The 21,147-nt window shown below is 41.1% G+C and overlaps 1 protein-coding gene across 1 annotated transcript; it reads left to right on the forward strand.

Moving 5' to 3' along the window:
- Positions 1-547: 547 nt before the first annotated feature.
- fbxo18 (F-box protein, helicase, 18) lies at positions 548-19,930 on the forward strand. The gene is made up of 20 exons (XM_022749159.1): positions 548-566; positions 976-1,128; positions 1,275-1,735; positions 2,058-2,194; positions 2,495-2,642; positions 2,755-2,936; positions 3,027-3,101; positions 3,607-3,698; positions 4,624-4,792; positions 5,769-5,988; positions 6,093-6,180; positions 6,268-6,363; positions 6,451-6,587; positions 7,516-7,612; positions 7,765-7,931; positions 8,850-9,129; positions 9,656-9,781; positions 11,130-11,236; positions 18,361-18,495; positions 18,714-19,930. Exons 1-20 carry the CDS (start codon positions 548-550, stop codon positions 18,873-18,875), a joined length of 3,051 nt encoding a protein of 1,016 aa, XP_022604880.1. The 3' UTR covers positions 18,876-19,930.
- Positions 19,931-21,147: the final 1,217 nt, after the last annotated feature.

The following is a 21,147-nucleotide window of genomic DNA, read 5'->3' on the forward strand; positions in this document are numbered from 1 at the left end:
TAATATTCAAGTAACTCTGTTTAACATAAAAGCACTTGTCACTTGTTTTTCTGCGATTGTACCTGCCATCTCCACACTCCAATCCAGTAGGTGGCGATAATGCACCTTTAAACTCGTGAGCCAATGAAATTGAAAAGTCGAAGCGCGGGCCGATCACGTGATTTGGTCACCAATACAAACTGAGTTGCTTGAATAGAAGCTTCATATTCTTTTTTTTTCTTTTTTTTAACGGTAAATACAACAAGTCAGGATTGGCGGCAAAATGAACTGCATTTGAGTTTTCGGGGGAAGGTCATAGGTCAGTAGAGAGGAAATGCTAAAGTATAACGTTAAACAAGCTAGCGACAGTCGTTGTTTACTATCATGTAGTCGTAGCGCTAACATTTCGAGTCTGGATTTTTGTACAAATAAATAACAATAATCACAATTTCTGATCAATTATATCTGCTTACTTTGACTTGTATGTCGCGTTGGATTAAAGCGACTGCCAAAAAAGTACATGTAAATGTGTAATGTACTTTAATTTCAGACTGGCGAATGCACGACGATGGAGGTGGCTGTGAACGGTGAGTTAATTCATAATAAAGAGGAATAGCTGAACATACTCTGTCCATTTAGCACAGAAGACGGTTATGTGCTAACTCTACCTAATGTAACCAGTATGTAGCGAGTTCTGTGTCCGACATTGCCATTTGACTGGTGATGACAACACCAACCTTGGACTCACAAACGTTAAAGTTAGTTCTTTAAAGTTTGCTTGATTAAGAGGATGAACCAACGTCTTATCAAAGAACAGGCCTGGCTGGTAATTCCTGCATAACTGTCATGTTTGTTTAACCCCAGCCCTTCACTGAAGAATGAGCGTACCATTGTTGAAAGCATGTGAGCTAATGGATGGCTGATACAAGACAGGGACAATCCCATTACTGTAGTTTGTGTTGTGCCGACGTGACTGAATCTTGTGTGGTTTTCAAGGAAAGGCCAAGAGGAGACACTTGGGTCCTGAGGAGTGTGGTGAGCTAGCAGCAGAGGGCATTAATGCCCTTGCACATCCCCACACCCTTAACCGGGGGCGGGGAAACCGGGACCCCAACAGGGGGCTTTACCCCACCAAGCGACGGAAGTGGGGTAAGTTGCTCTAAACCTTCTGCTTCACACTTATTTTATGAATGTGATTGTAAACAGAGTGACAGTGACAGCAGACAGTGCCCATCTTTCAAGTGCTGTATTCATAAAATTCATGTTTGACACTGAATCTCTGTCCTTTCTCTTAGCTGCCCCAATGGTTGCAATGAGCCAGCTGGAGGATGAGGATAAGGATGATGTTGAAGATGATATTGATGATGCCACTTTTTTAGCTGTAGTAATGGCACCAGAGGCCCAGTCAGAAGAAATAGAGGACGAAGTGGACGATGCCACACTGCTGGCTGCTGGAACACTGACAGAGCGTGAGGAGGTGGATTATTTGGAGGGCATGACCGCCGAAATGTTTGGTGAAGACTTTGACTGTTGTGATAGCAAGTTTTACAAGAATGAAGAGTTGGTGGAGGAGCTACCTGATGCCCACTATGGGCTGCTCGGCAGCAGCGATTTCCTGCTGCAGCCCCAGGGCTGCATGGACGACCTTCCAGAGGAGGTGCTGTGGCAGGTACTGTGCCTCCTCTCTGCCCAGGACCTCTACCGCAGTGCCATCCGCGTCTGTCATCGCTGGAGGAACATTGTCCAGGACAGCAAGGTTACACAAACCACAGAGTTATATCAAATTACATTTTTATCAGCAGGGGTTGTGAGGACTAATATAGAAGTTAAGTAATATTGTTTTAGTAAAAACAGGGCAGGTGTATGCTTAGAGCTGAAATGAGTTTTAGCAAGTTCTCATTTGAAAAAGAACATGTTTGAGAGATGAACCCTGTGTTTACACTGTTGACTCTGTAGAGCGTATTTTTTTTTACTTTGCCTGCATTATAGTTAAACCACTTACAGTCAGTCCAACTCAAACTCAGGGGCAAAGTAAAGATCACCACATTAACTTAGTGGTTGTGTGTTTCTTTTTGCAGTTTGTGCCCTTCAAGAAGCAATACTACCGCTACTTGATGCGAGAGAAGGACACAATGCAAGAGATCTTCTCCATCCTGAAGAACAGCAGCATCACAGATCCAGCATTGTCACAGCACAGCATTCGACACCTTGTTGTGTAAGTTTATATTTCCTTAGTAAGGGGATTAAGCTTTTTGTAAGAGGAGTCTCATTACAACTTTGCAATGTTTGTATTTTAATGAAGACATAGTAAAACTCTAATCTATGTAGAATTATTTGTATTTGTAAAGTTGTGATGGTGTTACTTACTATTTTCTTTGACATTTTAAGCTTTTTTTCCTGATCTTTCTTTCATTGAGATTCAGTATGAATCATGCAGACAATGGCTGGCATAAATGTTTCGATGTTAACTGTGAAACTTTTGCTGTCTGTGTGTGTGTGTGTGTGTTTTTGTCAGTTTAATGGCTCAGCATAAGGTCGGAGAGCGGTTGTGGCTGAAAGATGTTCTGAAATGTGTTAAGAAGCATCACCTTTTTCCTCAGGCTGAGGCCTCCATCAGATTACGCATTCCTGATATTCAGAATCACTTTAACCCTTGCACTGAGGTACGGTTCACACAAACAAAACACAAAATTCCTTTGTAATCATTGGGAGAAAATGACAACTGTGGAACTTGAAAAATGTAAGGTCTTCACATCATTCTTGTCTGATCTCCAGGGTCCCAACCCATACGCAGCCATGGCTGTCATATTGATCCTCAGTCAGAGTGTTGGTGACGTGCAGGCCTTGGTGTCTCTGCTCACTGGCTGCATGTCGCACACCGCCATCACAGAGTACCTCAGCCACATGGCCATGATGTTGCTTGCTTTACAGAGGAGTAACATCCAGATCAGTAACAGGTAAGACCCACAAGTGTCAGCATTTATATTCTCACATAGTGCACAACTTCTCGTCAGCCTCCCTATGATTTTTATTTTATTCCTCCTCAGGTTGCATTACAACATCTACTACGTACTTCACCTGATGGAGAACGGCCCCTTTTCTGTCGGCTCCTGTCAGAGCGGGTGAGGTCCAAAATACAATTGTTTCACTGATGTGTGTGGGAAAGAAGTACATCCTGCTGTGTTTCCTTATTTCATCATAGTGATGGATCCACTGAAGGTTCAGTGGGGTCTGTTTATCATTCAGGGAATCTGCAAGTCTTATAGTCTTTAAAAACAAATTCAGCCCCTACAATAAAAGGCGATAGAAAGTAGAAAACAAGTCTTAAATTTCATTTACAAAGGTTTTGAATATTTTTTCTTGCAGTAACATTAGTCACATTTTTTGTTTATCAATGTAAACCAACATGACCATCAGTTGTCCTTAAATAGCTGAACTCACTAAATTCAGATGTTTTGTTTTTTGGTTTCCAATACGAGCGGTTCAGTCTCAACCCAAGGTAAACTTAGTTGACTGCAGGTCACTACAGCATTTCTGAGTTCAGCTTCTAAGTTCTATAGCTCAGCCAACTGATGGTTAACTATACGTGACTGAAGAAATGGGGATATGTGTGTGTGTTTCTGCTAGGTGGCCTCAGATTCAGCTCACTGGTGAACAGCAGCAGATCCTCACCCACGACATCCAGGAACACCATGTGGTCAAGATCATAGCTTTTGCAGGTACAGTGAGTTAGAGGTGTGATGACCACTGCTACTCGTGGCACATTAGCTTATTAGCTCCACAAATCTTAATCCATTCTCTCTCAACAAAGAACATGCTAAAACAGGATATCTCTGAACAGAGGAGCTACAGCTGGGAGTCAGTTCATGGAAACACAACATACTAAAGCAGTATGTATGAATAGCGATATAGTGTAATATATAGATATAGATAATATAGGTTTTTTTCTTATTTTATAAGTTAAGACATCATGCAGGAAATCACTCGTTTCTTCTGAGCAGTGGAAAATCCCAAAACAGCAATATATATATATATATATATATATATGATGTTGAACAATGTACAGTAAATATGTCAAATTTACATTATTATTATAGACCCGGCCAGACTGTATGCAATCGTAAGTAGTATACAAGACTGCTTTAAACCACTATAAACCCTCTATTACAACCTGTGTGTGTTAAACAGAAGCACACTAAGTTCAGCTGTACAACATTTGAAAGATCACCAGAGGGCATTCTTTCTCTGTCAGTCAGTTTATCCATACAGACCATAATTCTACTTCCTTATGCTTTTACCATGTAGTGATGGGTGCCTTTGAGTTGCTCAGCTCTGATGGTACTGAAGAATAGGGTCAGAAATACAATGTGAAAATATTTTCTGTTTATTTTCATTATTTCTCACATAATTAATTTCTTTGTTCTAGACACTTTGCAAACATTTATCTGTGCTGTGTTCAGTAGGAAAGGGCTGATCGTCTTTGAAGATGTAAATAAATTTAGTTCCAGGAAACGCTACAGTTCTGAAATTTATAAACCACCTTTAGATGTGAGAGGGTCAATTATAATTTTTTTTTTTTTTTATCAGCGCCAGTGTTGTAGGTGTGAAGGGCCAGTCTCACAGCGTTAGTGCTCTCCGTCACAGGTACGGGAAAGACGACCACATTGATAAAGTATGCTGAGCAGCGGCCTGACCTCCGCTTCCTGTACGTGGCCTTCAATAAATCAGTGGCGTTTGAGGCAGCGCGACGCTTCCCCAGAAATGTGGACTGCAAGACCGTCCACTCACTGGCCTTCAAAGACGTTGGGAAGAGGTGAGGACGCGAGTTTTCCAGCAGATGTTCCCAGTGGTTGTCAAATGCTTTGTCTCAAATTTGTGTACTTCCACTCACACTTGCCATTTTGAGTGCACAAGTCAATTTACTCTGACAAGTGTGGCAACATGCAGTTCACTACAAGTACACGATTGGTTCACTCAAAACTTTAAGGGCCATCAGTCAAATATTCCGATCATCAGTTCTGGTGTTTGCACTACGGCAGTGTTTGCTTTGAGACAACACTACACTGTCGAAACTCACGCACTACACCAGTGAGTGTGTACACAGTGTACGACATGTGAGTGTACTGACTGAAGTATCTGATTTTAGACACAGCAAAAGATTTTGAGTCTTTGTCTTCATAAAGACAGACTAAAGAGGCAGCTGTGGTTTTTCTTTATTAATCAGATTTAGATTTAGATCTCTCCGATTACAACTATGTACCCTATATACTGCTGTTCAGTTTATAGTCTGACCTAGACCAGCGGCAAGCCAAAATCTCAAGTCACTGCTTGTGTGCATTTTGGGTTTTAAATGTTAAAAGGAGGAAGTGAGAATGACACACACATGCATTTGTTTCAGTAATTCAAAAACAATTCTATCAAATTTGTGTCTGGAAAACAACTGTGTCCGAAAGGCAGTGAGTCTCTGTTAAGAACTAAGAGTTAAAAAAAAACTTCATTTGAATTTGTGGTGCCTAGATAAGGTACCCACAGTCTGCTTAACTGATTTCTGCTTGTGAAACTTTCCATGTTGACATTTGTTTCTCCACAGAAAGCAAACACAAACTACTCCTCACTGTTATCTATAATGCATCTCTGATTATATGCAGGGTAATTTACAAGTGCAGCAGGAAAATAACATCTACTTTGATCAGTCTGCCTTCATTTCTGTAGAAACTAATCTTTCAGCTGAGTTACATCTGGTGTTAATCATTTTTAGTCCTAGTCACTTCTGTGCTTCTGTGATGCAGGTATCATTACCGCAAGAAGTTGACTGCTAACCTGAAGGCATTCACCATCAATGCTGTTCTGCCTGATGGCCGAGGTGGTTTTACCAAGGCCAAAGTGGTAACCACAACCCTCAACACCTTCATGGCCTCAGCAGACCAGACCATCACCACCAGACACGTCCCCAGCACCCACGTCACTAATAACGGCTTTCGGAAGGATATAGATGATGGCGAAAAACGGGTATGAGCACATGAATGCATACAGCTATGTGCTTTTAGTTTGAAGTATTGATAGAAAATAAGCAAGCACACATTTAAACGTTATTTCTTATTGTGAAATCCTAGTTGTTTGTCCATGATGCCCAGATGATCTGGAACAAAATGAAGGATCTCAATGAGACGAACAAAGAGGCTTACTCCATGACCCACGACGGTACGCCAGCTGTAAACGAGTGAAATGTTTATGAGTAATTCTGTTATAATAGAAAGAATACTGCACAGGAGGTCTTTTCATTCCCAGGTTACCTGAAGTTATGGCAGCTCCAAAACCCAAAACCCCGCCTGTCTGACAAGTATGATGTCCTTTTCATCGATGAGGCCCAGGACTGCACTCCAGGTAACTGGACTTAGTAACGTTCACAGTCCTGCAGGATTGTGGGAAAGCGTTATTGTGAACGTGCTGGTGTCTTCTTCCTTTGCTCAGCCATCATGGATGTGCTGCTGTCTCAGCGGTGTGGGAAAATCTTGGTCGGAGATCCTCATCAGCAGATCTACACCTTCAAAGGAGCTGTCAACGCCCTGCAGATTGTTGACCACACACACATCTTCTACCTGACACAGGTACACACACATACACAAGCAAACAGAGCAACTGGGATCTAAATGTTGTCAGAAATAAGCCTTTCTCTGGTTCTGAATTGGTCGGACTACAACATACTGTCAGATAACATGCTCACACAGTTGGAGTCAGTGTGTGTATGATACAGTGTGTCCACTTCCTTTCCAGTGAAAGCATTATGTCCAGTGTCCATTAAATGTAAGGGTTCATGAATCCATTTAGAAATCATGTTAAACTCGGCTCCTGTGGCATTATGGTGGGCTACTGGTTGAAGTGCAGACCACAGTGCGATCGTTGTCAAGATGTTAGTGGATGCTGGGTAAACAGGAAGTGCCTGTTGCTGATAGGTGATGCAGTAACTTAAAATAGTGCAGATTCACCAGAACTAGGCTGATCAAGAGCAGGTGTCAGGTGTAGCCCACATCTTCCTGTTTACATGACTCTGGGGATATTTTGAAGGTTTTGATAAAGATAAGTGTCATGTTCCATGAACCTGGTTCCTGTGGGCATTACGACAAAAAAGATATATATATATATATATATATATATATATGTAAGATATGTAATTTTTTATGTTAATATATATGTGTCATAGAACACATATAGTACCAATTAGATGGAATTGGAATCTGAACACATTTTTCACAGTATCATTGGAGGTTTATCTCATTTCAACAAGAGCATCAATAAGCCATTAAAGGCGAAACCTTCGTATTAAATGCATTATAGATTATATAAATTAATCCTGACATTACTACTACTACTAATACTGCTAGTAATACTTGTTTACAATGTTCATAATGCATTAAACGTTTGATTTTTACTCACTGTATCTGTGATTTCCTGTGCCTTTGTCTATCCTCATTAGAAGGTGAATACTGAGTGTTAATCAGAAAAATTAACCTCTGTGGCAATGATGTGTTTGTCCAGAGCTTTCGGTTCGGTGCTGAGATCGCCTATGTGGGCGCCACCATCCTCAAAGTGTGCAAGAGAGTCCAGAAGATTCTTGTAGGAGGGAAACAGAAGGGTAAATACTGCACATCGGTGTCTTTTTAGTTATTTGTCTTTTTAGAAATATAGGGTTGGAAACAATTTTAATGCCCTGGAAAGTTAATATAAAGTTAAAATATTAGATTGTAACAGTTTTGTTGGCATATCCTTGTCTGCTACATCCTACAGGTGGTGTGTGTGACGAGGCAGCGGTCAAGGTCGCAGAGGCCGTGAGGACGGGTGCGAGTCCTTGCCGGGGGAAGGTGGCCATCTTGGCGAGGTGCAATCTCAGTGTGTTCACCATAGCCGTCATGCTGACGGACGTCAACCCACAGTGCCAGATCCACTTCATAGGGGTGAGTGTGTATGCATTTGCAAAAAAGACACTTACAAAGAAGTAGTAGCGGTAATAATATTTTACATCGAGACAACATGCCAGGTGATATCCACTCAACCACTTGTGCCACATCAGTCTGACGTGAGATAGAAACATTATCTCATATCTGATATTATCTGATGTGATGGAGGTTTCAGTTTTGTAACCATAGGACCATTTTGACATTTTCTTACGAATCTGCTTATTCACTGAGTTACTGAGTATTACCACACTCATCATCATGGTTAATGATGCAGGCAAGAGGAGGGAGGAGCCAAAAGCAGACACAAAGGCAGATAGGATCAATTCATAGACTGGGTTTCAATTGCAGTTTTGTACAACATAGAAGCAATTTTTCTTTTTCTTTTTTTTTCTTTTTTCTTTCTAGAAAGGTCAACAAAATGCATTTGTGAATGGTCTGTTTCTTATGAGTCATGTTATGTGAATAAAGCTGGGTTTTTTCCTCTTGCAATATAATTCCAATTAAACATGATGATGGATTTCCAGCAGTCTGCCTCGCAGTTGGAACTGGCTCCTTGGGGCACGACTTCAATGCGAAATGCGGATAAAAATCGGAGTGTTTTCGGTCTTTTCATCAAACTTTCCACCATCTTTGCAAAATTAAAAATCTTTATTTAAAGTAATCAGCTGTATAGCAGGGTTTACTTACCATTAAATAGTTGATTGATCCTGCATCTGAGAGCTGTTTACCCTTATTGTCCAAATGTTGCCCTGATAAGAATTAAGTTTTGGACGAAACATTTAATATTTGTAAATATTAGAATAAAAATGGTCCAAATTAGATTCACTATCAGGTATTGGCAAACTAAAATGCACAACTAACTAGCATTCAAAGCCCATATTGTTGAAGTGCTGACAGAGCTGCCTTTTCTTCCAGGATGTCAAAAACATCGGCCTGGGAAGGATCGAGGATATCTGGAAGCTGAAGGAGATGGCGGGGAAGGCGACATCAGGGCCTTCAAACATCAGTGATCCACTTATTCGCTCCTTCGCAAGAAAACCTCAAACTGCTTTTTGGACCCTGAAGAAGTACGCCACGCAGACTGAGGACCTGGAGCTGTCGGCCAAACTCAACATTGTTGAAAAATATGGAAGTCGAATCCCCGAACTCGTGACACGCCTGAACAGCTGCTCTGAAAACAACTCTCACAAAGCAGGTTTGCACAGATGTTAGGGAGAACTCTTATTATCCATCCAACATCCTCTACTATCAATCATGGCACCAGCAATATCAGCAGAAAACCCCAGCTATGTCTGGAGGAGCCGCCCGAGTGTCTCCACCTGTACCATTTAATGCAGTAGCTGTGGCACTGTGACCTAGGGCCTCACACTGACTTTTCACCCTCAGTAAGTCACTCACGGTGGACAAACAGAAAATTCTCTTACAACAGACACACACACACACACACACACACACCCACACGCACTTTGAGCATTGTGTATCTCCAAAAAGAAGTCTGAGAAACTTTAAAAGGCCTGACTGAAGCTTTGGTCTCACTTAGATATTAACTCACAACAGCAAAGATGTGAGAAACTTAAAAAATTAGAATGTAAAATATGAAATAAAATTACACTGCCGAGTATAGTGTTTCTATGTGATTAGATTAAAAGAGCCATCTTTTAAATTCCTGAAAAACTATACTTTGCCCTGATCACTTCTCTTTTCTGCGCCTCTTGTTCCAGACTTCATAGTCGGAACAGTCCACAAAGCCAAAGGTCTAGAGTTCGACACTGTGATGGTCACCGACGACTTTACTGAGGTTCCCTGTTCCAGACACAATCTGCACCACCATCCCGGCTTCGCGTTTTGTGAGTGTTGTGAGAGTCTTTGTTTTCTCTTCTACACAGATTTTATATTGTAGGTTTTCAATAGACACGGGAGAACGGTGTCTGTGTCCAACCACGCACTTTCTTGTTTTTTTCCAGTCAGTGAGTTAGTTCAGCTGGATGTGTCAGCTGATATTAGCTTTTCGCAGATATTGGTCCGACCAGTAAGAGTCGATGTGGGAGCCAATAAATCCCAAACAAGGTTTGATGTTGTTTAGAACGAGGTGTCAACAAGACATAGTTTGTCCACCAGAAGATGCAGAGAGTAATTTCTTACACTTAAACATGTCCTGCTCAGTTTTTATCTTGATTACAATAAAATGAAAAAAAGTAAAGGGATGTTTATCAATAACGTGTTATGTATTTGTTTTAAAATATCGACCAATATATTGTTAAATTAAATAACTCTTTAATATCCAAGAAAAGATGATTTCAGGGGAACTGGACTTGATACTTGATGATGTTTCACCTCTGATCCAAGAGGCTTCTTCAGTTCTGACTGACTGTTTCATCTTCTTTTGATTTGTTTGTTAGTTGGCAGCCAGCTTTCAGGTGCACTACCGCGACCTACCGAACAGTAGAGTGGCAGGAAAAATTAAAAAGATAAATAAATGAACAAAAAGAGAAACAAAACAAAATAGAAAAATGAAAAAACAACAAAAACAAAATAAAAACCAATTTAAAAAAAAAAAAAGAAAAAAAGAAAAATTAATTAACCCATTTATACCGGATGCTGCGCAGCGCAACATTGCCCCTCCCGCCGGTTGCTGCGTAGCACAGCATTGTTGATTCCTCGTCATTTTCATGACACATGACAATGACGAGGAATCAACAATGCTGCACTGCGCAGCAACAGGCGGGAGGGACAATGTTGCGCTGCGCAGCATCCGGTATGAATGGGTTAAAAAGGATAAATTAAAGAAATGACTGACTGTTGAGGAGACCCAGGTATTTAACTTCAGTGGGGTCGTCATCGAGGCCATTGATGCCACTTCATTTGTTGGTGCTACTGGTGGCAGTAATGACAGCGTCAGAGCCCTTAGACACAAGTTTGAATAGTTGTTCAATCTCCTGGGAAGATATGAGGGACTGCGTTGTAAGTGGGGGATAAGAAGTGTCATAGACCTCTGTTGAGGGATGGTTTCTCTACTTTCATGCTGATGACCTCCTTCACTCCTCTTTCAAACCATCTGTCTTCGCTGTCTAAAATATGTACACAGATGTCATCGATGAAGTGTCTTCTGACAGTCTCAGTCTAAAAAGTGGTAAATATTTAAATACTTTCGATCTTAACACTTTTGTTAATTTTTTCCTTCTCCTCCCTGTTCAGCCAAGTTCCCTGATGATGAGTGGAACCTGTTGTATGTGGCTGTGACTCGTGCCAGGACCTCACTGATCATCACTAAGAGCATCTACAACATCCTCACAGTAGCCGGGGTAGGGCACATCACTCCTTATGCTAAATGCTCCTGCAGTTTTCTTCCTGCCTGTGCATGGACATCACATATTGACATCACAGACACTATCATATCCGATATTATAAGAAAGCATTGATGCATAGAAGTGTGCTTATTTACAGCTTCTACAAAATGTAAACCTCCCAACAACCTTGTTCATGGTTTTATTTGTTTTTAAGAGTCAGTCTGATTTCACAGAGGAACTTTCACCACCATCTCCGTCACTCCTTATATAGCTATCAGGGTGTTCTGGTTGTGATACAGAGAGAAGACTTTGCAGTCCTGACATTGGGTCACTTCGTACAACTACTGTATAACATAATTACTTTTGCTAATTATTAGCATTTGATGGATTATGGAATTCATACTCAAAATAAGCTTTATAAAGCAGCAGAGAAGATGTTTCCTTGTTCTGTCTGATCCAAACTGGAGCAGATCTGTAGCAGAAGCAGTGAATCAAACACAACTTGCTGTTTTGTCTCCGCCAAGAGACTTCATTGAGTCTGGATTAGAGTGTTTTTTAAGAAGAAGCAGCTTGTTCCCAACTGAATCTAAAGGTCGCCTTCACAGGGTCCAACGGGTATCTCGCAGCTGTCTGCAGATTTGTGACATCCAGTGATCAGATGTGTTCAGTCAAATCAGGCTAAGAGCATCAAACAAAGCCAGCATGAAGCAAACTGAAGCTGACTTTGTGTTTACTTTCTGTTTGGACTTGATGGCAGTGGTTCAGCACCGCACATTAAAGACAGATGTTTTAGGATAATGGTGAGCACTTCCCTTTCCTTAATGGAAAAAAAATGTTTTATTCTGAGGACGCTGTTATTTTTTTCTAACCAAACATCACAGTATGAACAGTTATCTATTGGATTACATCAACACTTTTAAATGTTGGGTAGAATAAAACAGGAACCTGTTTACACCAACACATAATCCTAACACATTCAGACATGTCACTGTAGGGAAAACACTGGGGTAAATAATTAAATGAATAATGGCTGAATTCCATTTAGCTGCTTCAGTTTTAGAGTGCAGCCGATGAGTTTGTATATGGAAGCTATTGTGCATTTTATTACCAAAGTATGAAACTTTCTCCAGTGTTTCTGTAAACCATGAAGTTTATTTTCAGACATGGATGCTTTTCAGATTTGACCTCTAGGACAGGGCAGAGGGTGACCAAATTTCAGGCTTTCAAATTTAAATTCTTTTCACTTTTTCACAGGGATAAAGGTGGTATATGTCAATTATGATCAATTTTCATGCTCTTATTACACATAGATAGCACAGAACTACTATAAACCATGTCAAACATGAGTAGCAGCTCAGTGAGGCTTCTAGAAAGGTGGTTCACAGTGGCTGACATCCCGTTGCTTCTTTCACCCAGCCCCCAGTCAGAAGGGCTTGGCAGCTCAAGGTGGTCGTGGTCAGTTGCCATGGCTGAGACTGTGCTGCTCGTTTTATGCACAACACACTCCTGGGGACTGAATTCTTTCAGGGCTGCTGGGTGTTTCTCGGGGACGACCATCATGTCACAAACATGTACATGGAGTAATGAGCGTGGTCCAGAGCAAACCATCATGCTAGCTTCTGATTAGAATGTTAGCTAATGTGCTAGCTCGCCACATAATGTCTTTTGTTTTGTTTTTTTTTTTTACTTTTTTGAAGTGTAAAGTTGTTTAATTAGTGGTTCACTTCCTCTGCCCTTTATACTTTTATACAGACAACATGAGCAAAATGGTTTTATGAATTAATTCTCTGAGCTCCTCTCTCTCTCATTATTCCCAAATATTGGAAAAGGTAATGCTGCAATAGTCAATGACCTCAAGTTCACCAGAGCTCAGATATAAATGGCCTCCATGTCTGAAATAAAGCCTTGGGGTATGTAGAGTATATGCTGAAACTTTCATACCTCAGTCATAAAATGCAAAATTGGTTTGTCTATTTGTCCCACTATCAGGGTGTTTTCTGGTGTTGTCCTGACTTCCAGGAACACCACAACAGAGCACCGAGTTCTTTTCCTGGTTTTGCAAATTCTGCTGAAATTAGGGCTGCAACTAATCACTTCATCCATAAATCATCGATAAATGTGCCTATTTATCTTTTTTTTTTTTTTTTAGTTTATCATGAAATATGTTCAGAACAGCATGAAGTCCTCACGGCTGGAACCAGAGAATCTTTCTTCAAAAATTACAAATAACTGTTGTGAAATGACTATTACTATCCAACTATTGTGTCAGTTCTTTCTCACGCCGACCTTCTTTCTGTTGTGGAAAACAGAGGCCTTATTCTGCCTCAACTAGTGTGGTCTTCAAATAAATCCTTCATCAGGAGGATCACTGTCTGACCTTCCTCCTCAAAATCACCAGGCATTACAAATTCTGTTGTGTATTTGAGTTTGAACAGAGACAAGGAGTTTGCACCAAGCTACTAATGTACTTCTCTATAGGACCATTAAGGATTTATTGTGTTTTACAGTGCAGTATACGTTGTAATAGTTATGGGAAAACGACTCTCAATTTATTTTCATAAGCTACATCAAACATAAGAAAAATACCCCAAGGGTCAGTGAGAGCAGGGGTGGAAGATGACTCACAGGCAGACTACACGGCAACAGACACTGGAACGGACATGACTATGAGTTGGATATGCGACTCAGTGAAGGATAGGGGCACGGACCTATTCTCTAGGACTATAGCTCGACAGAGTAGTTCTCAGGGTGACGTGAGCGTAGCTGGAGAGAATAAAAATGTTAGGCTAGAGGGAAATAAGCTCCAGATCTGTCCTTGTGGCTGGCAGAAAGTAACGTCAGTTAGAGGCCTTAGAATGCATCAGGGAAGAAAGAAATGTGTTGCAAAGGAAAGGCAGTGTGGCCGCATCGATCGATACTTTTTAAGAAGTCAATCGAATAAGTCGGATGAAGTCCAGCGACAGGTAGAAAACCACAGTTCGAAGGATATCAATAACACAGCTACAGAGGGGGAAGAGGAGACTACAAGAGGGGATGCAGCTGATATTGAGGTGAACAGGCCAGTCAGAGAGAGAAATATGGAGCAGAAAGCTAGAGTTAAATGGCCGAGGGCAAATAGCAAGAAAGAATGGGAGTCAGTCAATAGAGATTTGTCAGTAATTTTAAGCAGACTAGGAGGAAATGCAAGCGATAGACTAGAGAAGATGGGAGATATAATTTACTCCTATGGTGCAGAAAGATTTGGGGTGCAAGACAGAAAGAGGGTTGAAAGAGTACAGTTAGTTAAGTCTAGACGGCAAAGGGAAATGGAGAAATTAGTTAAGGAAAGAAGACAATTAAGAAAGCAGTGGAAAAGGGCAACAGAGGAAGAGAGGGGGGGAATTGATGTGTTGCAAGAAGATTTGAGAGGCAGGCTAGCAGTACTTAGAAGGGCTGAATATCTTAGGAAAAAGAGAAAGAAGAAAGAATATGTAAGGACAGCGTTTTACAGGGACCCTTTCAAGTTTGTTAAAGGATTGTTTAACCAGGAAAAGGGAGGGCAGCTTAAGGCAACAAAGTCAGAAGTAGAAAAGTATCTAAGAAACACGTATTCAGATTTTGAGCAGAATAGAGTAGTAGGCCTTCCACCTGACATGCCACCATTAGGAAAGATAGATCATGAGATGGATGTTAGACCACCCAGGTGGAAGGAGGTTGAGGAGGTAGTCAGGCGTGCAAAGGCTTCTTCGGCCCCAGGGCCAAATGGAGTCCCCTACCGGGTTTATAAAAGCGCACCTGATATCCTAAAGTTTTTGTGGAGGCAATTAAGAATAGTTTGGGAGAAACAGGTTATTCCCAGAGCATGGCGTAGGGCAGGAGGTGTTTTTATTCCAAAGGAGAAGGAATCCTCAGACCTGAGTCAGTTTCGAATGATCTCTCTCCTAAATGTGGAGGGGAAGATCTTCTTTAGCATAGTCGCACGGAGATTAGCTAGTTATTTAGAAAGGAATAGCTTAATAGATACTGCAGTACAGAAGGCAGGAATACCAGGTTTCGCAGGGTGTATAGAGCACACTAGCATGATTTGGCATCAGATTCAGGCAGCCAAGACAGAGAAAAGAGACTTGCATGTCATATTTTTGGATTTAGCAAATGCGTTTGGTTCAGTGCCACATAGCCTTATTTGGGAGGCATTTGATTATTTTAGAGTGCCTGGAGTAGTGGTTAAGTTAGTAAGGTCGTATTTCCAAGACATTAGACTATGCTTAAGTACAGCAGGCTTTACGACAGGGTGGCAGAGGCTAGAAATAGGCATTATGGCAGGGTGCACGATTTCTCCATTGGCATTCACAATGGCGATGGAGGTAATCATTAGAGCTTCTAAGTGGGTTGTAGGTGGAGAGAGGCGGCAGGATGGGATGCGCCTTACACCAATTAGGGCCTACATGGATGACATGACGTTGATAACTACAACGGTGCCATGTATGAAAAGAGTACTTGAGAGACTTAATAAAAACTTAAAGTGGGCTAGTATGAAAATTAAGCCTAGTAAGTCTAGAAGTATCTCAATAAGTAGAGGGAAGCTAAGTGATAGGAAGTTTGTAATAGACGAAGAGGAAATTCCAATAATTAGGGAAAAATCAGTAAAGAGTCTAGGTAGGTGGTACAAGGCAGACTTGAATGACGGAGAACAGGTAGTGCAGTTTCGGAAAGATGTTGCTGAGGGACTGGATAGAATAGATAAATCAGGGCTTCCAGGAAAGTTGAAGTTGTGGTGTCTGCAGTTCGGGTTATTTCCCAGGTTGATGTGGCCACTGTCTGTATATGAGATTCCATTATCTGCTGCAGAAAAAATGGAAAGATTAGTTAGCTTTTACATTAGGAAGTGGCTAGGTGTTCCTAGATGTTTAAGTACGGTGGCACTGTATGGGAAAGGCATACTTCAGCTCCCAGTAACTAGTCTAGTGGAGGAGTTTAAATGTACTAAGGTTAGGACAGAGCTCCTGTTATCTGGGAGTAAAGATGTGGTAGTCAGTAAGGTGGTTCCAAACCCAATCAAGGGGAGAAAGTGGAATCCAAGAATGGCAGTGCAGGAGGCGGAAGCAACGCTCAGGCATACAGAGATTGTGGGTAATGTCCAAATAGGCCGGGGAGGCTTGGGGCTTGGCCCAGGCAAACCGGTGTGGAGTAGAGCAGGTCCCAAAGAGAAGAGAAAGCTAGTTGTGGAGCAGGTTCGTAGACAGGAGGAAATATTAAGGGGTGCAAAGGCAGTGGCCCAGGCTAAGCAGGGACAGTGGTTGAATTGGGAAGGTGTAGACAAGAAAAAGCTTAGCTGGAAAGAGCTGTGGAGTATGGAGGAAAGTAGTATTAGATTTTTGATAGGGGCAACATATGATGTATTGCCAACTCCCCAGAACCTAAAACTCTGGGTAAATGGAGACCTGCTATGTTCATTGTGTTCAGGTACTGCAACTTTAAAGCACATTTTGTCAGGCTGTAAGGTTAGTCTGTCGCAAGGCCGGTATACGTGGCGACATAACCAGGTTTTAAAAAGCTTAGCTGCAGGAATTGAAGATTTACGGAGGCAGGCAAATTTAGGAGGGTCTAAAATAAAGAGAGTTGCAATCAAGTTTGTTCAAGAGGGAGAGAAAGTTAGTAAGACAGCAAGGAGGCAAGGCAGCTTAGAGGATGCTTGTGATTGGGAAATGCAGGTAGATTTAGGAGGAAAGCTTGTTGTTCCCCAGGAAATAGCCAGTACAAAGCTAAGGCCTGACATAGTCTTGTGGTCTAGGAGTAGAATGAGAGTATATTTCATAGAGCTAACTGTTCCATGGGAGGCTTCAGTTGAAGAAGCATATGAAAGGAAAAAGCTTAGGTATGTAGAGTTAGGGGCAGAAGCAGAGCAGTGAGGATGGAAAGTTAGGATTTGTCCAGTGGAAGTAGGATGTAGAGGATTTGTAGCAAGGTCTGTTGTCTCTTTGGTGAGGGAGTTAGGAGGAAGTGGACAGAGTGTGAGGAAAATAGTAAAGGTCATGTCAGATGAGGCAGTAAGATCCAGTCAGTGGATTTGGATGAGAAGAAACAATGGTACCTGGGGGCCCAGCAGGGGGAGCACTTAGGATAGACAGATTCTTAGGAAAAGCAAGGAAGAAATCCAGGAAGAGGAAGTGTTTTTAAGTGGGGGGTGTGGCCGGTGTGAGCCTCTTTGAGACCATGTGGTTAGTCTAGGTGAGTTGGCCTGTATTGTTTGTTTGTATTGCTTTGAATTGGTTTGTAGTGTGTCTTTGACTGTTTAGGCGAGTTTGTTTGTTTTAGGTGAGTTGTTGCAGAGTGGGGCAGTAAGGGGAGGTAGAGCACAGCCTAATCCGGCGGGGGAGAGTTTAGCCCAACAAGGCATCTCTCCTTGACTCTACCTCCCTCATTCAAAATGGCCGCCACTTCCTGAAAAAAAAACATCTAGTCCTATAGAACAGAACTGTTTAGGGGAGTTTTGTTTGCTGAATCTGCTAGTGTGTTTTGTCCTATTTGATGATAGTGTTGTTCTTGGTAGCATAGGCAAAATAAAGGAGAAAATAGTTGTGGTGTGAGGAGCAGTGATGGCTGGCATTAGGGGAGTGACTCTGGGACGCCAGTGATCACTGTCTAGCCTCCTGGAGGTGTCGTGGGACCAACTAGACGAAACACTGGTGAAAGGAGGTTCCCACCTGATGACCCCAAAGACATGTTAGTCATCGCTGCTCATTAGTCTGTATAGATAAATTAATAGTCATCATAGGACTTAGGATGTTAAGCTTAGGGAGCTATTCACTGAGTCTGGTCCATTTTCTGTAGCACAAGTTTCTTGTGTTTACCTTAAAATTCAAATATGTGAATTAAGCTCAAATTTAATGATCAGAAAACATAATGAAATGGATGTAATGCTAAAACTTGCTGCAAATAAATTCTCGTGTTTCCTCCAGGACAACTAAAACTTATTCACACAATAACTTAAAGTTGAAAATATGATTTTAGATCAGAGGGCACAGAAAAGACCTGTACAGCTCAAACATGGTTAAAAAAAAAAACATAGACGGTATTAAAATTCCTCTACTGCAGAAGCAGTTTTGTACAATAATCTAAAGTGTCTTTTCTCCACATCATCGAATTCCTGTTATCTCCAGGAATACTTCTTGAAGTCAGAGATGCCCGACTCACTGATGAAGGTGGGCGAACCGCTCCCGTGCTCCATCACAAACTGTCCTAACTGCATTACACCAGGCTCGGCGTTCATCATGTGCAAACAACAGATGAAATACGTAAGAAACAAGCCAATATTTTAATGCTTCTAAATACAGTTTTGGATTATAGTGGTATATAAAACAGCACAGATTTTATTGATAGCCTTAGTTAGTCGGTTAGCAGTTTTGAAGGTTGTTTAAAAAAAAAAAAAAAAAAGGTCTTAAAATCACACTATAGTTTTTATAGGGAAAAACATAAAAGGTTGTAATACTTAAAGATATTTTGCTTTGTCCAGACGGATGGTGTGTCAGATGGCGGCCCGCTGTGTGAGAGGTGTGTGTGGACACGCATCGGGCCAACCGCCTTCCTCATGACCGACGATGTTCTCTCAATGGCAGACATACGAGAACAGCTTGCTCCGCCAGACCACCATGTTTTCTTCATGAACCTACAATAAAACACTCTTGTTCTGTGTCGTCCCGGGAAAAGGAGTCAGGAATGCACTGACCAGGACAAGAATAGCCAGCAAAATTAATGGTACTCAGTCATAAACTGCAGTTTTCTTTTAAACAGACAACACATCAGAGAGGTCACCGCTTACGGATTGTGTCAGGTGACTGTGATTTTTACCTGTTTATTGTATTTTCTCTGTGAGATAAGCTCCCTGACACTCAGGAGACGATTGGAGAGCTCTGTTATTGTGTAACACTTTGAGTATAATGCAGCACAGTGTTTTTCTTCAAACAGTTAGTCAAAATATAAACCTGCTGGATGACTTTTTTTTAAGTGTCTTTACTCCAATAATTGTGATCTAATGATAATAATAATAATAATAATAGTACTCTGTGAAGTTTTGTGACTGTAAAAAGTAAAGACGGTACAGATTAGCTGTAGCATCAATAGCTTTGTGTGTGGCAAACAATCCTCTGATGACTGAAATCTGTTCCAGGTTCTCCCTGCCAAACAGCTGATACTGATCAGCCTCAACTTCGCTACACTAACAGTACCACTTAAGACAAAATACCACACAAGTACAAGTTTCAGTACATAAAACAATCTGCTATCGACACAGATCAGAGACCAACTGTAGACTGGCGGAGGGTGATGGGAGTAAAATATCTGGTACTGGCAACCAACACCTATACCATTCAAATTCTCTTTTACATTTTTATAAATTTATCACGGCTGGGAAACGATCTACACCGGTGGTCATGACCAGCTGTGAGTTTGAGTAGCAAGAGACGGTAACGGAATATTTTATCTGGACTGTTTTTGAGTCACATCATCATCAAGTTCACTTCAGGAACTGGAGACATTATTGTAGTTAGAAAAAAAGAAAGGCAACAAAATGTGACTTATATAATGTGTTTAGTTAGATATATTATCAGCAGCTACAGAAAAGTCCTTCATTTGCAACTTCGGCCTCTTGTGTTTTCATGGCTCTGTGCCGGCGACAGCCAGAGCAGGAGACATATTGTTTTTAGGTTATCCGTCCGTCCATCCGTCACATTCTCATGGATACGATATCTCAGTAACTCAAAGACAAACTGATCAGATTTTGGTGGTCAAACACCAAACACTTTTTAGCCATGACTCAAACCAGTCTGAGTGGCGGAGGCAGACGACCACGAGGCTGTAATCCTACTTTAAAACATATTTCATATTTTTCACACATTTTCATCTTTTTAAATCACACAAACGGACAGTGGAGAGCAACAAGAAGTAAGACGAGAGGGATTAAAAAAAAGCGTCATGTCTGCATTTTTAAGAAAAGATGAGGTAAGCGAATCGCACTGCCTTAAAAATCTGCTGACCACAGACATATTTCAGCAGAAGTTGGTGGTATTTTCAGAAGCTTTATCACTGACAACAACAAGCTCTGGAGCATAAACACCAAAAAGTCCTTTACTACATGAAAAAAATAAAAAGATGTCCAATTTGTAATACATTTAAACATTCAGTTGCATCATATATATATATATATATCACATACCAGGTGCATCTTTAAATAATAGTCTTATGGTGATTAATATAAACTCTTGAATCATATGCAGTTTACAGGCATCATTGTACATATGGGGGGGCCACATTCATATTTGAGCCCTTTACATAGTTACACAGCCAGCTTAACATTCTTATATCATAAAGGCCACGAGAAGGTGAAGAGCTGAAGAACTAAAAGAAATGGCTGCAAAACATATAAATCTTTTTCTGACCAGAGCTCGTTTTTTGGCTCTAATCCGTAGCTCGCTCACACAAAACATCAGTCTTCCTCTGTCCCTTTAACGCTCTAATATTCCACTTATTAGTTTACAGACATACAGTTTGAATGCAGAGTACCGCCTAGGCCTTAAAACCCCCCAGTGAGATAACGCTGCTGTCTTCTCTGTTGTAAGCCTTTGCCATGAAAAGACCAAAACCCAAAGTTCTTGATACTAACAGACTTCTCCTTCCTATCTGAGGCTTTCAGGAAGGGGCAATTACTGACAGAACATGTGACTCAGTTCAACAGTAATTGTTTTTAAAGAATGGAGCTTGTTAAAAGGATTAACTCATTGTTGGTTCTGGTTTTTTTTTTGTTGTTGTTTTTTTTTTTATGGGATTTGATGAGTTAGAAAAACAGAATATTACCAGATGTATCCAGTTGTAGCACCAGGGGCTCGTTAAGGCCGGACAAAACATTTATATGATCGTAAACGGTGGTGCGTTGATCACCCTAATGAGTTACG

The sequence above is a fragment of the Seriola dumerili genome, unplaced genomic scaffold (genome assembly GCF_002260705.1).
Source record: "Seriola dumerili isolate Sdu_G_001 unplaced genomic scaffold, Sdu_1.0 BDQW01000138.1, whole genome shotgun sequence".
Taxonomy (NCBI): Eukaryota; Metazoa; Chordata; class Actinopteri; order Carangiformes; family Carangidae; genus Seriola; species Seriola dumerili.

Bases quoted from the DNA above. Each gene is read 5' to 3' on its own strand.
- fbxo18 (XM_022749159.1), top strand. The intron at 1,736-2,057 runs GTTACACAAACC...TTCTTTTTGCAG, and splicing joins ACATTGTCCAGGACAGCAAG to TTTGTGCCCTTCAAGAAGCA. The intron at 2,937-3,026 runs GTAAGACCCACA...ATTCCTCCTCAG, and splicing joins AACATCCAGATCAGTAACAG to GTTGCATTACAACATCTACT.